General features: G+C 37.9%; 2 protein-coding genes and 1 long non-coding RNA gene across 24 annotated transcripts in view; 2 read left to right on the top strand and 1 right to left on the bottom strand.

Annotated features, from left to right (window-relative positions):
- Window positions 1-18931, bottom strand: part of FAM241A (family with sequence similarity 241 member A) — a 44208-nt gene extending 25277 nt beyond the window's left edge. The window contains exon 1 of the mRNA XM_077882299.1: window positions 18580-18931. Coding sequence (XP_077738425.1) covers window positions 18580-18756 — 177 coding nt within the window. The 5' untranslated portion in view covers window positions 18757-18931. The remainder of the gene's footprint in view (window positions 1-18579) is intronic.
- LOC144303890 (uncharacterized) lies at window positions 259-5678 on the top strand. Its single transcript, XR_013370898.1, has 3 exons — window positions 259-882; window positions 2130-2314; window positions 2650-5678. It is a non-coding gene; the product is annotated as an uncharacterized LOC144303890 (long non-coding RNA).
- Window positions 18424-25518, top strand: part of LOC144303892 (uncharacterized) — a 305981-nt gene continuing 298886 nt past the window's right edge. For 10 of the 22 annotated variants that reach the window (XR_013370920.1, XR_013370918.1, XR_013370913.1 and 7 more), the window contains exon 1: window positions 18424-19105. The gene's annotated coding sequence lies outside the window, so the exon portion shown is untranslated. The remainder of the gene's footprint in view (window positions 19106-25518) is intronic. The other 12 variants (XR_013370905.1, XR_013370908.1, XR_013370907.1 and 9 more) reach the window with 8 other exon arrangements.

Raw genomic sequence — 25518 nt, 5'->3', positions numbered from 1 at the left:
TCTTCTCCTTCCTAAGAGGTATCATTATTTCTTTTTCAGGTTAATCTATATTCATAATTCCAAATGCTCTCACTCATACATCTAAGTACAAAAATGGATTTTATACTGTAACAGAACACCTTCTTATTCCTAAAACAAAAGAAACAAAATAGAGATCCTGATTGGAATTATAACACTTATGGATTACGCAAGTCATACTTCCTTTAAAAAACAAAACCAAGAAAGGCAAGGATGTTACAAAATTAGAAGCACTAGTCAGAATCTAAAGCACCATCTAGATGAAGATGGATTCTTAAAAGTACTGTTCTTAAAAGATCTATTACTGAAGGCTGTTGTTCTGGTTGCTGGAATCCACTAAAAGAATCATCAACATTATGACTTCATGAATACCTCTTTTAAATCAGATTCTAAAAGAATGAGATTTTGCCATTGCTACAATGTGGATGGAGCTAGAGGGTATTATGCTAAGTGAAATAAGTCAGTCAGGGAAGGGCAAATACCATATAATTTCATTCATATGTGGAATTTAAAAAATAAAACATGAACACGGGGGAAAGAAAAAAAGAGGGAGGCAAACCATAAGAGACTTTTTTTCTTATTATTTGTGTTTACTTATTTGAGAGAGAGAGACAGAGTGCTTGCACATGGGGGTGGGGAGGGGGGAGAGGGAGAGGGAGAATCTCAAGCCAACTTGGTGCTGAGCACAAAGGCCAATGTGAAGCAATCCCACAATCCCAGATCATGACATGAGCTGAAATGAAGAGTCAAAAGCTTAACTGAAAAAAAAAAAAAAAAAAAACAACTTAACTGACTGAGCCACCTAGGCGCTCCACTCTTAGCCTCAGAGAACAAACTGAGGGTTGCTGGAGGGGAAGTAGGTGAGTGATGTGTATAAAGGAGGGCAATTGTTGTGATGAGCACTGGGTGTTATATAGAAGTGATGCATCACTAAACACTACTTTTAAAACTAATACTACGCTATATGTTAAGTAACTGGAATTTGAGTAACTTAAACATTAGGAAAAAAATCAGATTTTAAGACAGGAGTTGTTAAGTTTGTACTTAGGCCACAAAAGTATAGCTTTATGAAAATTTGAAAATTCTACTTATGTTATTAATATCTTCTCCAAAAATAAATAAATAAATAAATAATCTTCTCCATGTTACATGTGAAGAGTTAAAGGTAAACATGATTGTTATGTCTAACAGAACTGTGCAAATATATGAACCATTCTTGTTGGAATTAAGTTGCCTTTAAAGTTATCTCTTTATCATTAATTTCTTACTAAGGTCTATAATGAGATTTTTGTCTCAGTCTCATAGCAAAGTTAACAGTACAAATGAATATGACAATTTTTCAAAAAGCTATGAAAATGCCACTCATATAACAATGCTTGGAACTTGTTTATTGTGTTGTACAATAATAGCTTCTTGTTTTTACACTGCACTTTTTGTCAAATCCAATGATTTGGATGATATTTTTCTTTGCAGTTCTGATTTAACCATCGTGGAGCAATTCTTTTAAAAGGAAATGCCTATTAAATTATTAATCAACCATTTAGATGGAGGGAAAGTTTGCTCTTCATTGTTTATGGCACTAAAGAATCTGTAGGAATCTGGTGTTATAAATAAGGGAAAGTATTTGGGTTATTACATTTCTCCTGGAAGAAATAGTTTGAAAACAGTGTATCTACATAAAGCTACCTTATTTTATAATGAAGTATATATAATAGCTGTTTTAATTTTAGGTAAATGGTGATAGAGTGAAAATGACTACAAGTTTTCTGACCACTATAATAAAGTCTGTAGTTACATTCTAAAGTCATGATCCTCTCCTCTCAGCATGTTTTGCACCTGCATTTTATGCAAGATATGTTATGCCCTACTTGTGGCAAACCTGCACAGACCTGACTGATTTACCAGACTGACAGCTACTTACTTTCAGGAAACCACACTCTGGTTCTTGGTGTGTGTCACGTCCTCCCTGAGTACCTCTAACCTTTGATTACTTAACTCCAACTCCAATAATTCACAATCCTTGACTCACAGAACAGCCTGGCTTTAGTCAAATTAGTTTAACTCAATAAATAATAATTTTTTTTTAAATTTTTTTTATTTATCTATGATAGTCACAGAGAGAGAAAGAGAGGCAGAGACATAGGCAGAGGGAGAAGCAGGCTCCATGCACTGGGAGCCCGACGTGGGATTCGATCCCGGGTCTCCAGGATCACGCCCTGGGCCAAAGGCAGGCGCCAAACCGCTGCGCCACCCAGGGATCCCAATAAATAATAATTGAATGCCTACCATGAGCAAGGTAAGTGCTGTGGAGTACACAAATTAAATTATCCATATTCCCTCCCATTAAGCTGTTTAATATTTAAGGAAGGATATGTACTCAACTTACCATATTAAAATACCACTGCACTCTCCCTTACTAATTAAAATGACCTTCACTTTTATAAAAGATTCATAGTTTCCTTTTATTTTTCTGAGCATTACTCTTCAGCTCAGGCAACTCTTCAGATTTCTAGACTTAATGCTCAACTCTGTATTCAACATTTCCATGTAGATGTCTCTTATAGGAATCTCGAACTCAACATGCTCTGTACCAGATTCATAATAATTTCCCTAAAATTGGTCTTCCTCCAGGGTCTCCTATCTCAGAGAATGGAACAACCCAGAAGTACAAGCAAGAAGCCTGTTAGTCGTTCTAGATGTCTTTACTTCCTTTGTCCTTTTTGGTCTACTTTTGTTGGCTCATTTTCCTTTGAGTTTATGTTAGAACTCTTCAGAGACTTATCTGTAGGCCATCTTCTCTTCTTACTCTATAGTCTTTCCTGTTGAAGATTCCATGTACTCTAATGATTTTATTCCTGGTTATATGGTTTATGTGCTGAAGACTCTCACTTTTAAAATCACACCCTGGCCAAGAGAAAAGTATTAGAAAAATATTTTTAAGCTCTTCAGTAAAAAAATAAAATAAAACAAAAAACCCTGTAGTTTAATTTTTATTTTTCCTCCATTTTTTAAAAAGAGTTTATCTATTTATTCATGAGAGACACACAGAGAGAGAGAGAGGCAGAGAGAGAGGCAGAGATACAGGCAGAGGGAGAAGGAGGCTCCATGCAGGGAGCCTGACATGGGTCTCGATCCCGGGACTCCAGGATCAGGCCCTGGGCTGAAGGCAGCGCTAAACTGATGAGCCACCGGGGCTGCCCTTTCCTCCATTTTTAAATGGAATCCCTCCCCCATTTTTATTTGCTTATTAGTCATTTGTTCAATAAACTTATTAAACACACACATTCCAAGTTAATAAACTTATTAAACACACACATTCCAAGTGTTTGGTCCTCCCAATACACCATTAGGTGAGTGTTGTTAGACTTCAGAAGCCAAGTGACTTCCCCAGAATCAGACAACCAGTCAGGATTTGAGGCAGGAGGCTTCTGACTATAAAGCTGAGCTCTTTCCAACTTTCCAATAAACTGTGATGCAAACCTTCATGTAAAAGAATTGAAGCAGGCATTAAAAAAAAAAAAAAAAGGAAATACTTAAATTCATTATAAGGTGTGATTATATATATGATACTCCTTAAGAAATATATTTTTTAAGAGACGAAGTTTATAAGTCCATAATTAATTTACTTTTTCCTCTCTTCTTTCCACAAAGGATTTGAATTTACTTACAGTAGGAACAAATGAAATAATAAAAAACAGAGAACTGGAAGGTAGGATGGGTGGGAAAGAATTGAGAATCTAGATTGGGGAAAGATAACTTACCACAATTACTAAAACCAAACTTCAAATTTGGTTCTACCCTCCTAGGAAGTCAAAGCAAAAGAAGGGGCACAGCCAAGTAATTCTCACTTCCTTTAGTTCTCTGCTCAAATATCACCTCAGTGAGGCCTTCCATGATCACCTTATTTAAAACAGCAACCCTACCCCATAACCACACTCCCTACCACCTTCCCTCCTTTCATTTTTTTCCATAGCACTTATAACCCTGTTACTTGCTCATTTATTCATTGTCTTTCCCCCTACTACAATGCAAGTTTAATGAGGAGAGCAATTTGGGCTTGTTTCTGTTTGTTTCTTTGTATCCTGGGTACCTAGAACAGTGCCTGGAAAATAGTAGATGCTCAGTAAATTTTTTGAATAAATGAAAAAAAAGCTATGGAGAAAATATATGCTAAACAGAAAAATAAGGAACAAACAATATAGAAAACTACCTATAATACAATAACTATAATCAGTTATTAAAGCATCTGATGTTTACTATGATACAAATGGAGAAAGACAATATCTTCAGTATATGGACAGATTGTTAAAGCAACTGAAGTCTTAAAACAGTAGCTAAGTATAAAGTGTGAAAGACAGATTTCTAAATAGTTAATCATTTAAAACTCCAAAGGTAAAATATTATTATTCAGAAATGGCAGAATTGTTATATCCTTTTAATTATATTACTGTTAAATATGCATACATATTGAATAATGAAGAAGTTTGGGATCTAATTTCCTCTTCATATATTTATTCTCCAGTGTTTTATACTGCATAACTTTATTGATACCAAAGATGGTCATATTAAGTGGTTAACTCTCTATGAAGAAATCACTTTGTTCTTACCCTTTTGTAAATTTAAAAGCTTAAACTAACGTACTTTTATACTCCTGTGAAACTCTTGAGTTGACAAAGTTGGCTTTGAAGTCAATAACCATTCAAAACATGTTATGATGAAACGAACAAGCAGTTGGGATTTATGTGCTAAATAAAACTCGACATAGATATGAAGCAGCAGTCTTGTTCTCATCAAAATTTTTCAGTAGTTATGTCAGCATCAGGTGAAGTTTAGCTATATAACGCAACAGAAAGAACTTCAAGTTTAAATCAATTTTTTCTTTTCACATATATATATATAAAACATGTTTTTTCATATGCACACTGGATGTTTATAAACAGTATTACCATGGGAAAAGATTAGAATAGAATTAATATTTTCTAGCAGCATGAGACAGTGTAAGAGGAGAGATCAAGTATTCTTACTATCCAAAAATTAATCTATCCATGTAGCAAATTTTAGAGATTTGTTTCTTTATTAGTACAACTAAGAATAAGTAAAAAAAATATGAAAACTCTGCATTGTTTAGAATATTGTTTAGCCTTCATAGCTTTTGAGGTATTTTATATCTATAATTACAGATAACCAATAGCAATGAAAAATAATCTTTATCCATAGACACACAAATAAATTTTGTTCCAGTGGAGTTCAATTGTTTTCCCTCTCCTGCCTATGGGAAAAAGCCAGCTTCTAATCCATTTGTAAGTTTATTTCAACATATCTTTTCCCATATACATTTTTTTTTTATTTTACCTGTGAATCAGTTGTAACATTTGCTTGGTTCCCTCATTAATGATGAGTTAAGTAAAATCCTTAACATGTGATCATTTTCTATTTAATGACCACTAAGCTTTTTTGAAAATCATCCTTTAGGGGATCCCTGGGTGGCTCAGCGGTTTAGCGCCGCCTTTGGCCCAGGGCACGATCCTGGAGTCCTGGGATCCAGTCCCACGTTGGGCTCCTGGCATGGAGCCTGCTTCTCCATCCTCCTGTGTCTCTGCCTCTCTCTCTCTATGTCTATCATAAATAAATAAATCTTAAAAAAAAAAAGAAAATCATCCTTTAACAATACATTTATTAAAATGATCTGAATTTAAAATTTTATGTTGTCTCTGGGTTTTTTCTACTATCTTCTATGTTGAACTCAAGAAAAATTAAAAATAAAACTGCAAATTTAGACCATTTACATAACTTAATACCAGTTAATATTCCAAGATCCTACGTTCATTAGCCTTTCACCTCCTCAATAATGTGGTAGTTTTAAAATATAGCATATCGGGACCCCTGGGTGGCTCAGTGGTTGAGTGTCTGCCTTTGGCTCAGGGCATGATCCCTGGGTCTTGGGATCAAGTCCTGCATTGGGCTCCCCACAGGGAGCCTGCTTCTCTCTCTGCCTATGTCTCTGCCTCTCTCTGTGTCTCTCATGAATAAATTTAAAAAACCCCACCATTAAAAATTATAAAATATGGCATATCAAGGAACATAATCCTTGCCTAAATTCTTACAAGTATCTTACCAGGATCCTTAGCTCAATGCACAACACTACTGGCTTCTTTCCTGTTGATTCTGACAACGGAGTATGTTCCTGTTATACACAAAGTCCTTTCTCTTTCAAAACTAATTTTCGTCATAATTGCCCCTGGGAGCCACATTACTTCAGCCAAAACATCAATTGAGGTTTTACCAGTAGTGTTGTTTTGGATAGAAGTTTTTACATACTCTGTACACTACACCTCAGAGATGCCACAATAATTGAAGCATTTGCCACATGATATGATCTCTGCTCTCATGTTCTTCTGTGAGCCTGTGAGTGGAGAGTGGAGGGTGGCAGAGAATAAACAATTTAACAAACAAATTTTAAGATAATTTCAAATAGTTACAAGAGCTATGAGGAAAATATAGTAGTGGAATAGACAAAGGTGAGGTGGGTTGGAGGTTCTTTCTGCACTGTAAACCAAGCTGGGATCTCAGAGAAGTAACAGGTTGATGATGGATCTGTCAGGGAAGTTCTAGGGAAAAGAGGCCAGCCAAAAGCCCTGAGACAGAATGGAGCTGGCTATGATCTTGATCTTGACTATGATCCATATCAGAAATATGTTTTATACCTTGACCCAGCACATACCAGTACATATAAACTAAAATTCTACAAAATGATACTCATACCATGTATGACAGACTTTTTGACTATACTATCCTGTTCACAATCCATTAAATTTCATGGCCCAACACTGGCTTGATAGTTAAGAACTTAGGCTTTAAGCATGGGTTTGAATCTCAACTGCACAATTTACTAGCTGTGACACTTTCAATTAATTACTTAACCCCCCTGTGCTACAGTTTTTACATCTTTAAAGTGGGGGCAATAATAGTATATATCATGAGATCCGACACCAGATTTCCCTCCAGAAACACTGAACCAGTTTATATATTTAATTGTAGTGTATTCTTTAGGTCATATAATTTCTCTAAACCCACACCACTTATCTTTTTAATCTTTAACAATTTATTAGATGAAAAATAATTCCTAATAGTTTAAGTTCGCATTTCTCTTATTTCTAGTGAGGCTGGGCATGTTTTCCTGCTCATTGGATATTAAATATAGTTGCATTTTCATTTCATACAAAATGTACAAAAATACAATGTTAAGCATATTTACTATCTAAAGCTTCACCTAACTGCAGCATTATATATTATACTTTATAACATGTTTATTATTAGGTTTATACTTGTTTGCCATTTCTCTTTCTTTTTAAAGGTTTATTTATTTATTTTACAGGTGGGGGGAAGTGGCAGAGGGAGAGGAAGAGAGAGAAGAGAAGCAGACTCCCCACTGAATGCAGAGCACAATGTGGGGGGCTCAGTCTCACGACTCTGGTATCATGACCTGAACTTAAATCAAGAGTCAGATGCTCTACTGACTGAGCCACCCAAGTGCTCCTTGTTTGCCATTTCTAACTAAATGCTAAAGTTATAGCACTTATTATTAATTTCCACTTAACTCCCACTAAATTACATGGAACCAGTAAAGGAAAAAAAAAACTTTTTGAGGAGAAAAATCAATGAGAATATCAGCTAGTTCTTTTTTGTTTGTTTTAAGTTAGTTTGGTTTATTAAGGTATAATTTAAATATAGTTTGAGTCACCCTTTTTAATATACAGTACTGTAGGTTGTTTTTTAAAAAATTATTGAAGCATAATTGACACACACATTAGTTTCAAGTGTACTATTGACTAGTTCTTGAATTAGTCTGTTAAATTACTATAAACCAAAAAATACTAAAATTTGTATTCATTTCCATTTCAACCAATAGGATCCAATATTTTATTTTATTTTACTAAGTTTTAAATTTTTAATTCCAGTGTAGTCAACATACAGTATTATATTAGTTTCAGGTGTACAATATAGTGATATGACAGTTCTATACATTACTCACTGCTCATCATGATAAATGTACTCTTTAATCCCCATCACCTATTTTACCCATCTCCTACCCACCACCCCTCTGGTGGCCAGCAGTTTGTTCTCTATAGTTAAGAGTTAGGATCCAAGCTGTTAAATCACAATTGCAAATATACCCAAATGAAACCATCAAGTATTCAAAAAGATAACACACAATTTCAGCCAAAGCTATTAAACATATTTAAAAAGTTGTCTATGGGGTGCCTGGCTGGCTCAGTCAGTAGCGCATGTTACTCTTCATCTCAGGATTGTGAGTTTGAGCCCCTCATTGGGGGTAGAGATTACTTAAAAAAAAGCTACCTATTATAGAGGAGGAGAATTGTTACATAATAAAAAATATAATTAAATAAGGGATCCCTGGGTGGTGCAGCGGTTTGGCGCCTGCCTTTGGCCCAGGGCGCGATCCTGGAGACCTGGGATCGAATCCCACATCAGGCTCCCGGTGCATGGAGCCTGCTTCTCCCTCTGCCTGTGTCTCTGCCCCTCTCTCTCTCTCTCTGTGACTATCATAAATAAATAAAAATAAAAAAAAAAATAAAAAAAAATAAAATAAAAAATATAATTAAATAAGAAGAAAAGGGCTATGCATGAACTAATTAGGCCATAAAGTGAAGAATATGATTAATTCAAACTACAGGTTAAAAATTTCTACATTTTGTACTTTTCCTAAAATCTACATATTTTTTAAGATATGAAGTATCTGGTGACATTAAATACCTCGTATGTGCAGGGCGGTACACTACATGTTACCACAAGAGGGAACAGCTTGTCTACTGAAAATAGTCAAAGTCAAATATGTTTCCTTAAAAATGATTCCCCCCCCTTTTTAAGATTTATTTATTTGAGAGGGAGTGCACATGCACATGCATGAGCAATGGCGAGGGGCAGAGGGAGAGAATCCTCAAGCAGACTCCTCACTGAGCACGTAGGCTGACAAGGGGCCTGATGCCACAACCCATGAGATCATGACCAAGAGTCCGATGCTTAAATGACTGAGCCACCCAGGCACCCTGACTTTCCTTTTTAACTCTCAACTTGGGGAGAAATAATAATATTTCTATTATATGTTATTACTTCTGAGCACCATGAATAAGGAATTCTGAATTCAATCAGATTGACGAAATTTGCTGGTCATGGGAAATCAAATATAAGTTCCCTGCCTCTGTAGATGGTCTGTGTAAGTTCAAGTGAAATTTTGATCCAGAAGATTAAAAAAAATCAATTTTTTCAGATGAACTGAAAAAAGAATTTAAAAATCTCAGAGATGTTAAAAACATAATATCAAAGAGAATAGTAAAAACCACAAATAGAAATTTAATTTAAAAAATTTTTTTATTTATTCATTCATGAGAGACACACAGAGAGAGGCAGAGACACAGGCAGAGGGAGAAGCAGGCTCCTCGCAAGGAGCCTGATGCGGGACTTGATCCCTGATCCCTGGATCACACCCTGAGCCAAAGACAGACGCTCATTCCCTGAGCCACCCAGGTCTCCCAAAATTTAATTTTCTTAACACTGTGTTTAGATATTAAGTATTAATGATTTATCCTACATTTTCCATAAAGTTCAAAACATTTGCAGTCTGCTTTCCCTTTGATCAGAACACTGATAAGCTATAGTTGATGCTGTAAGAAAACAGCAACAACAAATAAAGCCAATCATCTCCTCCTCCTTTGCCAAGATAGCTGCCAATGAGGTTAAATGGGAAAAACAAAAACAAAAACAAAACAAAAACAAAACACTGTGTATGGGGAAACAGAAGACAGAATACATCTTTTGCATCAAGTTAACTAGAAATTCAGTTTCTCTGCTGAAAGGAAAGCACTCTTTGCTTGTCTTATCATTTCCCTTAAACACACACACATATACACACACATCTCACACAAACACACAACATACTTAACGAACCAAAACATGACTAGTAGGGACTCCAAAGTTTTTTGAAGGCTGCTACAGCAAGATAAGATTGCAACTCTAGAGAAGAAGGCAAAAAATGAAAATAGTGTCCTAAGGCTTGAAGAAGGTGGGAATAAAGATAAAGAGTTTCTTTACATATACTTAGGCCTCTTTGGACAAGCTAATGTCATGGTACTTTCATTTTTTTCCTTTAACTTTGCTTTATCACTTCTGTTGAATAGGAAATTGAGAATAACTTGTACAGAGGAAGGTGGATATTCTTTTTCCTAGGAAGAATCAGTGACTCACAATAGAAAAAGTAATCAACTGAAGATACCCACTATCATAATTTAGGTTGGCAAGTTAATTTTTTTAAGATAAATATTAAATAGCTAATTTATTTCATTTTTAGATTAGCAAATCTTAATAGTTTATTCAATACATAAGTAATACTTATTCTATAAATCTGAACATTATATATACTAAGTTTTATGATGTGGTTAGTTGAGAGGGATAAGAAGGGAACCAGAGGAAAAAAGGAGAGGAAAAGTGAGGATATAATAAGGAGCTAATATTCATTGAAGGTCTACTATATGCTAGGTATTTTGTACACAAAATGTCACTGAATTTTTATATGAACTTTAAGAAGTAGGTCGCAATATACTCATTACAATGAGGAAATAGGATCTCTGAAGGATTAAGTGATTAGAATGACAAGGCTGGTGAAATAGTAAAGCCAGAATTCAAACTTAGAACTGTTATACTCCAAAACCCTTTTCATTGTTCCATAATGATTAGCTTCTGCAGAGGAGAGAAGGTAGGAGACAGGAGATGTATGGAGAAAAAGAGAAAGTAGCTGAGATGGTTAGGGAGAATAAAAGACTGTGGGAGAATGAGACATTCAATGGGAAGAGAGAGAAAGGAGATGAATAGTAGGAAGGAGGGGTGGAAAAGGATGTGAGAGAGAAAGCAAAATATAGAAAGTTGTTTAAAAGAAGTTGTTGAAAGAAGAGAGAGGAGAAATGATCAGTTGAGGGACTACATGTTTGGCATGTAGATTTCAGAAAATAAATAAATAATTTTTATTATCCATTGAAATATCTATTAGCAGAGTAATTATTTTCAACAACTCAAACCACTGTAACCTAATACATCTTGAGATGGGTTTCTCAAATTTGGCACTATTGACATCTGGGCCAGATAATGTTTTGTTGTAAGGGACTGTTCTGTGTAGTAGAGGATGTTTGGCCATACCCCTGGACTCTTTCTATTAGATGCCAGTGGTATCCCCCTAGTCTTAACAATGAAAAATATGTCTAGACATTGCTAGTGTCTCCTGTGAGCAAAATTGCCCCAGTTAAGAACCACTGATTTAGAGGTTCCACTCTGTATAATGATAAAAACAAATAAAAGATGCCTACCATATGTGAAATTATTCCCTGAGTTACTCTAAAGACTGGACGCCCTTGGGAACAGGATGAGGTTAAGTTTAAAGCTGAATTCACTAAGCTCATAATACTTGTTACAGTTATTGCTTGAAAACTTGAGAAGTATGAAAGAGAGCAGATCTTGCTACTCAAAGTGCAGTGCCTTCACCAGTGGCATCAGCATCATATAGGGGCTTGTTAGGAATGAAGCACCTTAGCCTCACCCCAGATCTACTGAATCAGAAACTGCATTTTAACAAGAGGCACGGTTATGCTCTTGGCTTTTTTCGATGACGATTTTGGACTTATGTCCCTAGCAATCTTAGGAAAACATCATCCAGTTTCCTCAATCCAGACCTTGGGACCCCCTTTTCCCCAGCATCACACCCACCTGATTGACTGAAACACTATCTAGGACATACCATTCGGCAAGATATGGTAGTGGAGCCTGTCTTTAAATCTTTTGACTGAGGGACTCTTGCACAACACAAAGTTAGGGTGGGCTATGGGGTTCTTGGAAGATTGGAGGGTAGAACGGAGGCAGCCACCAGTCTGCAGCTCATGTGTTGTTGCTGATCAGCTGCCTCACCTGGTCAGCACAAAGCAGCAGCATCTGGGCCCGCAGTTGCTTTCCCTTTCCCAGGGTTCTCCTCAAGCTTCTCCAACTCCTCATCCAGATGTGTGTGTTTAGCTATTTGAGAAAAGGCCCTGGCTGCTGCAGGTCATCCACACTGGCAAGAGGGGAAGCAGTGAAAATCAAAGTTCCAGTTAGTTCTCATGGAGTTTCAGCACATGCTTATGGGTTCTAGGCTGCTCCTGATTCTCTCCATTATCTACATACATTTCCTTCCTAACTGCCTGCCCAGTGGACCTCAAGCTCCAACATCAGACTTACAGACTGCTTAAACAGTTCCCACAATTGCTTAAGACCAAATTCCTCTATGAGAGAAATAATACACATGTAAAAAAATAAAAGTGTGAAAAGTAGTAGATATAACCAGATAATCTAGTTTTGAACTACGCAGTCTAAGGGAGAGCAGGAGCTTTGTAGAGATTGTTCTCCCATTATGCTGGAGTCCTCTCTGCATATATGAAAACACACTAGCTTTAGGATTTGGAGACCTGGGTTCTGGTCTTCTCCAGAACTAGTTAGTTGTAGGATCTAGAACAAATCACTGGCTTGAGGAACAACTGTTGATTTCTTATACCTCACCAAGAGCTCAAATGTACCCTTCTAGGGAATAAATGACTTCCTTATATCTATATCTACTATGTCGAAGGGCAAATATGGTGAATACTATGGACTGACTTGCTATCCTGTATTCTCTTGCTACTCAAAAGTGCAGAATGTGGACATAGCATCAGTATCACTTGGGTGCTTAACAGAGATGCAAAATCTTAGGCCTCATCCCAACCAAGGAAATCACAATTTGCATTTAACAAGAGATGATTTTAATGCACATTAGAACTACAGAACCCCTTCCCTTTACAGTGACCTAAATGTAGAGGCTAGAAAACTTGAAAACCTCATTTCTTAGATTTCTTTTTAGTGTGGATTCTGTTTGAAAATTATGCCCCAAAGCAATCATATATATGATTATTAAGTGCTAGGGATTGCTGTAAGCACTTATTAACTTTTATAATCCTCCCAACAATCGTATAAGGTTGATACAATTATTATTCCCTTTATACAGAGAAGAAACTAAAGTCTGGAGAGGTTAATTTACTTGCCCAAAGTTATAGTTAGTAAGTGAGATTTCTATGGAACATACTCTGGAAAGTGCTTTTATTTTATTTATTTTTAATTAATTTATTTAAAGAGAGAGCATACAAGCATATGCGTGACAGGGAGGAGCAGAGGGAGAGGGAAAGAGAAAGAATTTCTCCAGTAGATTCCTGGCTGAGCGTGGAGCCAGGGAGGACTCTAAGATCAAGGCCTGAGCTGAAACCAAGAGTCAGACACTCGACTGGCTGAGCCACCCAAGTGCCACTGGCAAGTACCTTTATACAGGTTTCTTCATTTATTCACCTACATATCTATGAATTAGCATTGATCTGAAAGTTCTAGGTTTCACAAAGGCCAGAAATAAAAATGAAGCATTACCACTCGAAAGGAAGCAAAATCAACCTTATCTATAGACTGGATGATTATATATCTAGAAGATGCAAAAGAATCAAAAGAAGATGCAAAAGATACTGGTATTTATTAACATAAGAATTAACAAAAGAATTCAGAAAGGTAACTAGTTAAAAACTAAATATATAAAAACCAGTAGCTAGAAACCAGCAGCAAAAGGATGATTTGTGGGAAAAACATCCCTTTCACAAAACCAACAAAAACATAAAAGCTTAATATAGATTTTAGTATTTGTAATTACTATAAAGGATTGTAAAACTAGGGAGAAAATGGATTATTCAATGATTGGGGAAAAAAAACAGATTAGCTCCATACCTCACACAATACTTAAAGTTATTCTAAAGAGACTAAATATACAGAGTTTTTTAAAAAATAATACAACATAGAATACACACACACAAGAAAATATTGGTGGATATTTAACTTGGGATAAGCACCCAAGTGATATTTAAATATTTAATATTTAAAATATTGGTGGGTATTATATTTAATATTGGTAGGATTAAAAAGAACGTTCTAAAGATATAGATAGATATGTGTATATATATATTGTGTGTGTGTATGTTTGATAGACATGGACGAAGTTATCAAAATAAATTCCTTTAGCTGATAAAAACTTAAAGCATTTCTAAATCAAAAACATCATAAACAAAATGATAGTCAAGAGCAATCAGGGAAAATATTTATAATCAATGTGAAATAAGAGATTAATATCTTATAATAGTGTCAAAAAAGGTCAAAGAACATGATTTTAAAAAATGCAAATGCTCAATAAATACATGCACATGCAAGGTTTAGTAAACCTCTCCAGCAATATTTTACAACATAAGATAATTTTGACCTACTAAATTGGCAAAGATTAATAATCTATAAATAACACCATTCCTTACAGGCATGGATGGCACTCATACACCCATGCTGAAAGTGTACATTGGTGTGACCTTTCTTGAATGCAATCCTATAGAATGTTCCAAGAGGCTTCAACGAATTTGACTCATTGACCTAGTTCTTTCATTTCTAGGAATCTATTGCAAGGTAGAACTCTGAAGATTTACATGCAAAGGTTTTCATTACAGCATTATTTAAAAAGAAATTTTGAAGCACCTTAAATGTATATTAGTAGGAAAACGGACTGTTAGGCAGCCTTAAAAATAATTTTTACAAATAATTTTTCATAACACAGGAAAATGACACAACATGCTAAGTAGTCAAAACAAGAAAGTAAATTTCATATTATACTAAAACATGTTAAAAATATATGTGTATATACATATAAGTATAGTAATATAAGAGAGAGGGAGAGATTAATAATACCAAATGTATGAGATATATTTTTTAAATATTTGATATTTTTAAACAAAATATTGCTTGGATTGGAATTTCAAATGCTTTTGTTTTCTTCCTTAGATTTTTCTTTATTTCTACATTTTCCAAAGTACATTACTTCAATAATCATAAAGAAAGGCCTTAGAGCTAAAGATAATGATTCTAATGTCAATCTGAGGATAATGGGACCTCTATGCTCTAGGAGGTAAGAAGGGCCATCTTAGGTTATTCAGGTTGTGAACTGCCACATCTAAGCAGATGCTATTCACATTGTAGGCATATTATAAAAGGACTAGAGATGTTTGGCCTTTCAGTTACGCAGTAGTTCAGACTCTTTTATATAAAGCCACCTAATGTTCACAGTCATGAACATACTTGAACCATGTCTCATGTACACAATGAACAACACATATGTGGGATAGTTATGCCCTCTCCCTTTGTTCCCTTGGGCATTTTGCCATTCTCCCTTGCTTATCTCTTTTAGATGCCTGACATGTACTTCAAACTTGACACAGTTCCTTCATCTAAAGGACTTGTTCGATTCTTTTAAGTCCTCCTTTCTTAAGATATTTGATTTTAACTAGGCCTCCTTTGTCAATCATCCTACCTAGAGAGACAAAAGAACCTTAGTTTTCTCAAATGGCGTGGCATTTAAGAACAAGTAGTAAGGGGGAACGCCTGGGTGGCTCAGCAGTTGAGCGTCTGCCTTCAGCTCAGGGCATGATCCTGGAGTCCTGGGATCGAGTCTCACATCCGGCTCCCTGCACAGAGCCTGCTTCTCCCTCTGCCTGTGTCTCTACTTCTCTCTCTGTGGGTGTCTCTCATGATAAATAAATTAAAAAAAAGAACAAGTAGTAAGGGAAAAAAAAATGATGCTGACAATCTTAGTTATTAAGAAAATACCTATATTACTATTTCTGTGTTACTTGAAATAAATACCAAGATATAGACCATTCTGAGCTGGTATCATATCAATGAGCCAAAGGTAGGTTTTGTACAGTCAAAGCTGATACAAGAGACTTCCCAAGATGAGGGAAGGGCATAAACCTTTCTGACAGGAATGGAAAGAAAAATCAGTGAAGGAAAGGATGCCTGTGGAGGAGCCTTTAGCCTGGAGAATAGCTAATGGAAGAAACATGCTTCATCAAATTATCAGGTAATGAAGCAAACAGAAATAGGAAGGAATTTAATACAAAAAATTAGGGGCTGAAAAAAAAATCACTGACAGCTGGAGGAGCAAAAGTCAGATGTCTTCTGGAACTATTGCGTTCAAGAGCACACCACCACAGCCTGGATCCAGACGTAAGGGAGCTTCTGTGGAGGCGGCTACCATCGCCACCGCTACCACTGATGCCACCAGTTCTCTTTCAACATCCATAAGGCTGAGACTGTGGAACACCAAGTGAGTGTGCCAGGCAGAAAGGACACCAGGAATATGGCCTCTGCCTCATTTCCAGCTAATTAGTTTTAGTTCCATTTATTTTATATCATTGTTTCTGTGGAAAAATTCACTCTAAATTCTAAATAACTAGTCTACAAACCAAGTTTTCAAAAATATTCTATTTTGTAATCTGGAGTCTGTGTGCCCTTAAAATAAACAAACACATACCATCCTAAGGAAACCAAAGGAAACCAAACCTAAGGAAACCTAAGGAAACCAAACACATCCTACGGAAAAACTAAATGAAACAACTCTTTAGGTTATATTTCATAGTCAATGAATTCATTCACTTCTCCCTCAAGTATTTTTATATCTGTAGTTACCATCAATGCAAGGGAGTGCATAAAATTTTTAAATTTCAGTTGCAGGACTTGCAAAGAAAAGAAGAAAACAAGCCTTGGTGACAATATTATCAACAAATGATTTATCTCAAAAGCTTACTTCTTAGACCAAAGGGTTGTGTTGTCCCAATTTTTTGTTCATTTTTGGTTTCTTGATAAGAAGTTCTTCTTTGGTGCTGATTTGGGGTAAGTGCATATCTCAGGTGTAATTTTCCATTACTATGTATGTAGGCTTAGGGTACGTAAATACATTATCTGATAAAAAAAATAACAGTTTCAACATTTCAAAGGAAAGAAATTTCCATGACAGGCACTGAAAGAAGCAGGTGTGCGGGGATATGTTTTCTAGGATATACGTATCATTTATTTTTGTTTGTTTTCATCCTTTTTCATTGTACCAAATAATTTTGGTAAGACCAGAGATACTAATGATGTGAAATCTACAGAAGTATAAATGAAGCAATATTTTACATGCTCCCTTACAAACATTCGAAAATGTACTTTAAGAACCTCAATTCTACTGTACCCCCCTCACCACCACCACCAAGGGAGTTCCTTGTAGCTTGCTGTTTTCTTCACTTTTCCAGTTGAACAACTAAAGCAAGAGGAAACTAAGCCCTTTAGCTACTGAGTCATGGTCCAGTTGGATGGTACACTAGGAAGGGAACAGGGAAGATCTCCTAGAGACTAATTATTTGCTTCAGTCACCATGCCATCTCTTATATTGTCATAAGGATGAAAACTTACAATAAATAAAATATTTTTTTAAAAAGGATGAAAAATTACACCTCCACATGGTAATGAGCCTGATGCTAGGGCATATTTTGTATGTGCCACACAATGGTATTTCTGTTTTCTAAATAAAATGTTGAAATACCAGAAGTTACACTTTATCTACTAATGCATTTAGTGATGCTATTGGAGTTTGCGAAATGTGACAAAATGACAGACGGACAATGATGAAAGGAGACAGACATTAATGGATTGTCCCGACAGTACAGGCCGTAGCAAAGGCAAATAATCATGTGACTACTCCTTAATGTGATGCTGAAGGTAGGCTTATTTCAGGTATTTCTGAGAGTTTAATTACTGTTTTTTGCTGGTGAAAATCTACCCTACATATAATCCAATTTCTTTTTATTAAATCTCTTGCCTAATCTTGAGGACATCTGATATGTTGTAACGCCTATTACCATACTTCATTTGGTGAGAACAGATTCTGAGAGTTTCAAAAATTACCCAACTTCTCCTTTTCCTACCGCTGTCCTCTGAATACTTCTTTCCCTTCGGTGCTAACTGAAAGCAATTTTCTTGCTTTTTCACTTTTAAAATGAAGTTTTGATTTCGTTTGCGTTCATGTGAGGAACCTGCTCTCTTGGAGAGTCCCAGGCAAGGTATCTATCGCAATACCCGCTCCTACACACGCTTTCAGACCCTGACTGCACATCTAGAGAGGGACGCCCACACCTCCTCGGAGGCGCTAGGTGTGCGTTCGGAACTGAACTGCCAAGATGGAGGGCGGGGAGGGAGCGGCTGTCCCCTACACCACAGCACAGGGGTTTGGACTGGAGGTCGCAAAAAAAAAAAATAAAAATAAAAAAAAAAAGTGTTCACATGTGAGGCTTTTAGGTAAGTGACCGTTACGGAGGGTACTTCCACAGAGCCCGGGGCGCCGGCCTGCGCCCGCCGGCCCGACAGCAGGGGCAGGGCCGCGCTGACCCCGCCAGGCACGCGACCCGGGGCACTCGCCGCCGCGCACGCACGACCCCGCAGCCCGGCCCGGGGCGCGTCGTCCAACGGCTCCTCGCCGCAGCGCCCAGCGACCAGCGCCCCACGCCGAGCAGAGCCCAGGCGCCGCCCGCCCGCCTACTTCCCTCCGCCGCCGGGTGGGGCTCGGCAAACCGGCCGGGCCGCGCCGCCCCCCCCCCCGCTCACCTGCTCGCGCTCCTCCAGCGGCCGCTGCCCGCGTCGCCGCGGGCTCGCCCCGGGCTCCGGCTCTGTCCCCGCCACCGGCCGCTCCGCCAGCGCGTCCCGGTCCTCGTCGCGCTCCCCGCCGCCGCCGCCGCCGCCGCCGCCGCCGCCGCCGCCGAGCAGATCCCCGGCCGAGCACATCCCGTCGCCAACTCCCGCGGCCGGGACGGCCGCCGGAGGAGCCGAGCGTGAAACGCGAGGCAGCGCCGCCAGCCGCGGGCCGCCCGGAGACCGGCCGCGCTGCCCACAGACAGGAGCCTCCGGAGCGCCCCGCTGGCCAGCGTGCCCGAAGCGCCAGCCCGGCCCGGCCTCTCCTGTCACTGGCTCGCCCCGCCCGGCCCCGGCCCCGGGGCGGGGCCCACCCGGGGGCAGGGCCACGGCGGGGGCGGAGCCGACGGGGGCGTGTGGGGGAGCCCTGAGAGCGAAGGCGCGTGTTCGCGCGCGTCCGTGAGGCCGCGTGTGTGAGGCTATGTGCACTGAGAGGCCGTAGGTACGTGTGTGAGAGAGATGGTCTGTGTGTGAGGTAGTGTGTGTGAGACGGAATGTGTGAGTATGTACGTAACAGGTTTTAAGAAATTGTGTACGCGTGAAACTGTTAGGAGTCTGTGAGAGACAGTGTATGTAAGAGAGGGTGAGTGTGAGGGAGAGAGGAGAGCGTGTGTGTGTGTGTGTGTGTGTGTGTGTGATGCACAGTTACACTCCGACGGGGTGGTCCTGTTCTTCCTCGGCACGGAGGCTGTGCCTGAGTGTGCTGCTGGAGGCCTGCCCTGAGTGCCGTCCGTCCTGTGCAAGTAATACACACTTCTCTGTCTCTTTTGTTCCTTTTGTCTTCTGTGTAGTATCTCTCGGAAGGTGTGTGTCTTTGTCTCTGTTAAGTGTTTCTCCGGGGTGTGTTGATTGTTAGAGCCTTGGAGCATGTATGCACTACCAAATGCTCCCAAGGCCTTGGTGTGTATTTCTACAAATGGGCCAGGATATGTCTGTCTCTCTCAGTGGTTGATAAAGGGGATACTAACTCATAAATCTTTTCCTCCCTACCCGTGATATTGTGACTTGTAAGAAATATATACAGTTGGCCCATGAAGGATGCAGGGATTAGGGACACTGACCTGCACAATCAAAAATCCCTGTATAACTTTTGACTCCTCCAGAACGTAATTACTAATAGTCTTGTGTTGACTGGAAGCCATACTCCTGACATATATAGTTGATTAGCATATTTTGTATGTTACATGTATTATATACTGTATTTGAAAAGGATATGCTCCTAAGAAAATCATAGGGAAGAGAAAATGCTAATAGTGCTGTAAAAAAATCCAAGTATAAGTTGACCTGCACATTTCAAACCTCTGTTCAAGGGTCAGCCCTGGTGGCTCAGCGGTTTAGCGCCACCTTCAGTCTAGGGTGTGATCCTGGAGACCTGGGATCCAGTCCCATGTCAGGCTCCCTGCATGGAGCCTGCTTCTCCCTCTGCCCCTCTCTCTGTGTCTCTCATGAATAAATAAATAAAATCTTAAAAAAAAAAAAAAGGGTCAACCATATATTTGGTTTTCATTCCATTTTGGGAACAGAGCTCCTAAAACCTTGGAATTTCCTACTTGAGGAGAGCTGTAAACATCTCTTGTTTTGCTAATGAGGACACTTTTGGAAGTAGTTAACGAAGGATGGGGGCTAGTTGCCTGGAGAATAAAAATGTTGATTAGAGGGTTAGAAATTTTAGTCCCAACCCCTGAACTCCAGGAGGGTAGAGAGGGTCTGAGTTGAATCAATCAATGGTGGTCAATGATTTAATCAATCGTGTCTATGTAATGAAACCTTCATGGAAGCCCAAAAGGACAGAGGTTCTGGGAGCTTCTTGATAAGCGAACATGTGAACAGGCAAGCAGAGTGGTTCACACAGAGAACATAGAAGCTCAGGACGCCTTCCAACACATCTTGTACTGTGTACCTCTACATCTGGCTGTTCATCTGTATCCTTTATATTATCCTTAACAATAAACTAGTAAAAGTTTCTCTCAGTTCTGCGAGCTGTTGAACCAAGGACCATGTCATTGGAAATCTCCAATTTAGAGCCAATTGGTCAGAAGCACAGGTGACAACCTGGACCTGCAATTGGCATCAAAAGGAGGGCAGTCTGTGGCACTGAGCTCTTAAGGTGTGAGATCTGTGACCTTATCTCCGGGTAGACAGTGTCAGAACTGAGTTAACTGCTTGGTGGTGTTAGGAAACACACATCTAACTACCCTACCTATTCTGTGGAAGGGAAGTTGGAGGGTGTTTTAAAAGCAAACAAACGAGCTTTTTATATCTTTCATCTGTTCTTTGAGAAAATTATAGACTTGTATAGATAAAATATGAGGCTATTTATCAATGGAAAATAAATATGCCTGTGTATGGAGAATGAGTTATTTGGGATCTTCTATTAAAATGTTTTCAGGCCCAGAGAGGGAATTAAAATAGGCAGAAATTTAAAGACGTATTTTAAAGACCTATTTCCTGTAAGCAGGACTATAGAAACTAGAAAATATGCCTTTGAATATCACAAATTAGAAAGAAAATGAATCTGGTTTATTTCCTTTCTTAAAAGCCTTTTAAAACCCAGGGGGAAAGTATTTAATATTATATATATAATCAGAAACAAATGTCACCATGGAAAACCAAAAACATTCCCTGATGGGCCTCTTTGCTTTACTCTAATGACAACATTTTCATTTTTGAAGTTTTGCTTTGGCTGTCAGTAGTGTTTCTTATGAAAAGTGGACTTATACATTTTTTACTAAAAGCTTTATAATTATATATAGTGGCACAAAGACCATCATCCTTTTACTGCCAACTCTGTGGAGCTTAAGGCACATTTTGAGGTCCCCCCCTCTTTGGGCTTATGTCTGACAACTTGGTAAGTCAAGAGGCTATGCACTCTTCAGTCTGGGTACAGAGTGAACAGAAGTTCCTTATATACATGAGGACTCAGAAGGCACAGAATATATATATAGCAGGGCAGGTAAAAAGAGTAATACAGAGCTTAGTTTTGTTCAACTTGAGGGTCAGGTCTTAACAGAAGTCCTTTAGTCTAGAATATATTATCCGGCCTTTCAGAGATTCAGGCTTCTTCTTCAAGAATTGTATTCAGTCATTTAACACATATTTATTGAACACTAGTAGACATTAGACCCAGGTTCCTACTCTTTTTTTTTAAGTTTTTTTTTTTTTTAATTTTTTTATTCATTCATGATAGTCACACAGAGAGAGAGAGAGGCAGAGACACAGGCAGAGGGAGAAGCAGGCTACATGCAGGGAGCCCGACGTGGGATTCGATCCAGGGCCTCCAGGATCGCGCCCTGGGCCAAAGACAGGCGCCAAACCGCTGCGCCACCCAGGGATCCCCCAGGTTCCTACTCTTAAAAAACTTCCATTCTTTTTCAAATTCTAGTCTGCTATCTGGCAAAATCCAAGAACTTCCACTAAAGGGTGGCCAGAATCCTCTGATCCTAGTCCAGGATTGATGTCCCAACTTTTTCCTTTTCTTAGTTTTGTCTACCTTTCATTTAGTGAATGAGTTTCAATTTGAACTGTGATTCTTTTGTTCATAAAGACTTTGGAGATTTAGGGAATCACTTCTTTAAAAAAATCTAATAATAGTATTTTGTGAAAAAGACATTATTCAAGTTACATCCCAGATAACATACTTTCTTATGGGAGGGGAAGGCTGTTTTCACTGGTCTGCATAATATGGATTTTATACGTATAAAACTATTATTGCTGGTTTATGTGGCAAATATATTTGCTATTGCCCAGGCAACTATGACATATTGGTCTCAAATTGTGTGTAGTTTAATTGTGATTTTATTAGTGCATTTACCTTGTGTTTTCACAGTAATTAGTAAGTGGCAAGAAACTGATGCCTGTCCAAGGAGTGGCCTATGTAGTATAAATCTGTCTTGTGCAATTGCTATGGGAACAAGAACTTTTAATCTTTCACTTTCACACTTTTAATATCTTATTTTTAATGTTTTTCCACTCTTATTTGGATGTCTTTGCAGAGGAAAATGAACAAGTTGGAGCAATCTGTACTCATTTAGTAATATAACCTTAGAAAAACAAGTGTGGTTATTTGTGAAAACTTCATTTTCAGTTTGATTTTTTTCACATTACTATGATGTTAATTTATTATGTTTCCTGTGCTTTAATATTTGCTTCATATATGATTTTTTTTGTATCTGCTTCTTTCCTGCATAGTAGAGCCTTCAGTATGGGGAATTATTTTTGAAATGTTTGGAATCTGAAACAAAATCCCAGGAAAAAGTATGGCTTCTGAATTGATATATGTGAATTGAGAGGAAAAGGAGCTTACTGGAGAACCCTCACTTTCTTTAGCATTCCTTCAGTTTCAGGAAGCTATATCAGAGACATGTTGAACCAATGCTTGCTCAATATTCTCTAGCCTTTCCAGAAACTCCACTCTGATTCAGAGGAGAAGTTCTCCTTCTTGGAATTAATTTTTATACTCTCTGTTAAAGAACAAAATTCAACTGAGTAGATTTTAAGGATCATATTGGCTTTATTCAGCGATTCATGAATTGAGCAGCATCCAGTATAGCAGATAGAAAGGAGTTCCAAAGAATTGTTCAATTTGAGAAAGTTTTATAGACCAAAGTGAGCAGGAGCAGGACAGAAACATGGCATTTGCTGATTGGAGCAAAGGGAAGTTTGGAGCAGGGTTAGGTAACTTGTGTTGACTGGTTGATCTAGGCATTTGGTTCCTCGGAGAGCTGAGCATAGAAGTTTAGTTAAGTTTTGGCTTGCTAATGTGGGCCTAGCTTGAGTGGACTCCAACTAGGGCCTAATTTGGTTACTTTAACACTGTTTTATTTTCTTCCTTTGATGTGACTTTACAACATGTGCACTGCTGAGTCACTCCCTACAGTAGGAATGCAGATTAAGAGTTGTGTTTAGCTTAAAATAAAAAAAAAATGGGAATTCTATTCCAACTCATTAGTAGAGGGGAAAAAAAGTAAATAATTATAAAGTACCAATTAATATATATTAGCAATTTTTAAAATGTTGAAGCTAATATGGACAGTGCCTTAAGGAAATGTTAAACTCAGTTATTGCTAATAGCACTGCAAACTGCTAACATTCTTTTTGGTAGTACATGTTTAGAACCATAAAAATATCCATAGCCTTTGGCCCACTAACTCCAGACCTAGGAAATAATTCAAAAGGGGAAAAGGCTGTTTGTATAAAGATGTTCATGGTAGAACTATAGTGAAGAGTTCAAAGAAGCCTGAATGCTATTCAACAGGTAAATGGCTGAGTAAATATGATACACCAACACAACTGAATGTATAAGGTGTTAAAATGTTAATAATGGAGATTTTGTATCAAATCTGTTTACTACGTATGTTTAAACATGTAGTAAACATTTTTAATATAATGCTAAGTGAAAAAGTATAGCTTGGTAGTAGCAGAGCCACCCAGCTATCCTATATCCCAGGAGCTGGGAATATAAAAAGAGTAATGCAAAAGTTAGCTCTGTCCAGTTAGGGAGTAAGTCTGGTAGAAGTGAAATTATGTAAACCTACTGATCAAATTTGAAAGAGAAAATTCTGAAATTTGGGGGAGAGGGTAAAATTCCCTTGTAAAATTAACTTTAATGTTGTAATTTAAAAATAATCATTTTTAAAGATTTGTTTCTATTTTCCTTATAAAGTGGGATGGATGACACCCAAAGTCTGGTTGATTCAACTTCATAGCTGAAAGTTCTATTACCTTTTGTTGAATAATTTAGTTTTTGAATGGGTTTGGATCTTTTATTCATGCTGTTCTCAATAATTTAGAATTAGAGTTGGAAGGAATCTAACAGGCAGTTTAGAGCAACCTCCCACCCAGTATAGGGATCCCTTCTATAACATCCCTGACAGATGGTCACCCTCCTTCTGCTTGAAGGCTTCCAACTATGGGAAACTCATTACTTCATGATGCCACCTGCTCAGTTACTGGATATCTTTAATTGTTAGAAAGTTCTTCGTGTCTACTGAATTGAATCTGTATCCTTTTCTCCTCTGCCTATTGGTCCTTATTTTTTCCTGAAGTATAAGAAAACAGATTAGTCTTTCTTTTCTCAAGATACTTTTTGGGTGTTTTTTTAAAAGGCAATTTTTGTCTTCTCTTAACTTTTATTTTTTCAACTGTTACTTATGGATAGATGTTGTAGAATTTTTGGATTTTGCCATTTGTTATCTGTACCTACTTCTTGTGTTAACAGTATGCCAGCTTTTTTTTTTTTTTTTTTTTAATTGATCCAATTCTCTTCTACTCTCAGTCTGTGATTTCAGGGAATATGATTTTATTCCTGAGTCTAGGACCAGGGAATATGACCTTTACTAAGTAAATCAAATGCATTTGATCTTCTTTACCTCCCATAGGGATTGGTTAAAGGATGGGCACATGACCCAAGTCAGGCTGATCAGGGTCAATAAAATTTAATTCTGGGACTTTTGTTCATATTTTAAGAAAAGCAAAATCTTATCTACAGGATTGGTGTGTGATGCTATGAAGTTGGAACTACAGGAGAACCATCTTACAGTCTAATAATGAACTTGACCTAGTGGAATATATGACTGAGAGATGAACATTTTTAGCCAGTTCCTCTAAAAGTTAAGTTACCTCTGTATGCCTTTTTCAGTCATGTTGGCCAATGAATCTATCACCATAATGTTCACTGTGCCCCACACCGCTTTTCTCATAAGCAATCTTGGGATGACTTTGTCACTTTATAAAGGAATTAGAATGATACAGGCTCTACTGAGATATAGAAGAAATGAGTAGTTTTCCTGTTATCAGATTGTAGAAATTTGGACAGTTCATTTAAAGTCTGGTATTGAATTCCATCATCAGTAAAAT

This window comes from Canis aureus, chromosome 33 (assembly GCF_053574225.1).
Source record: "Canis aureus isolate CA01 chromosome 33, VMU_Caureus_v.1.0, whole genome shotgun sequence".
NCBI classification, from domain to species: domain Eukaryota; kingdom Metazoa; phylum Chordata; class Mammalia; order Carnivora; family Canidae; genus Canis; species Canis aureus.
Note: the sequence above shows the minus strand (reverse complement) of the source record. Positions and strands in the feature narration are given on the sequence as shown.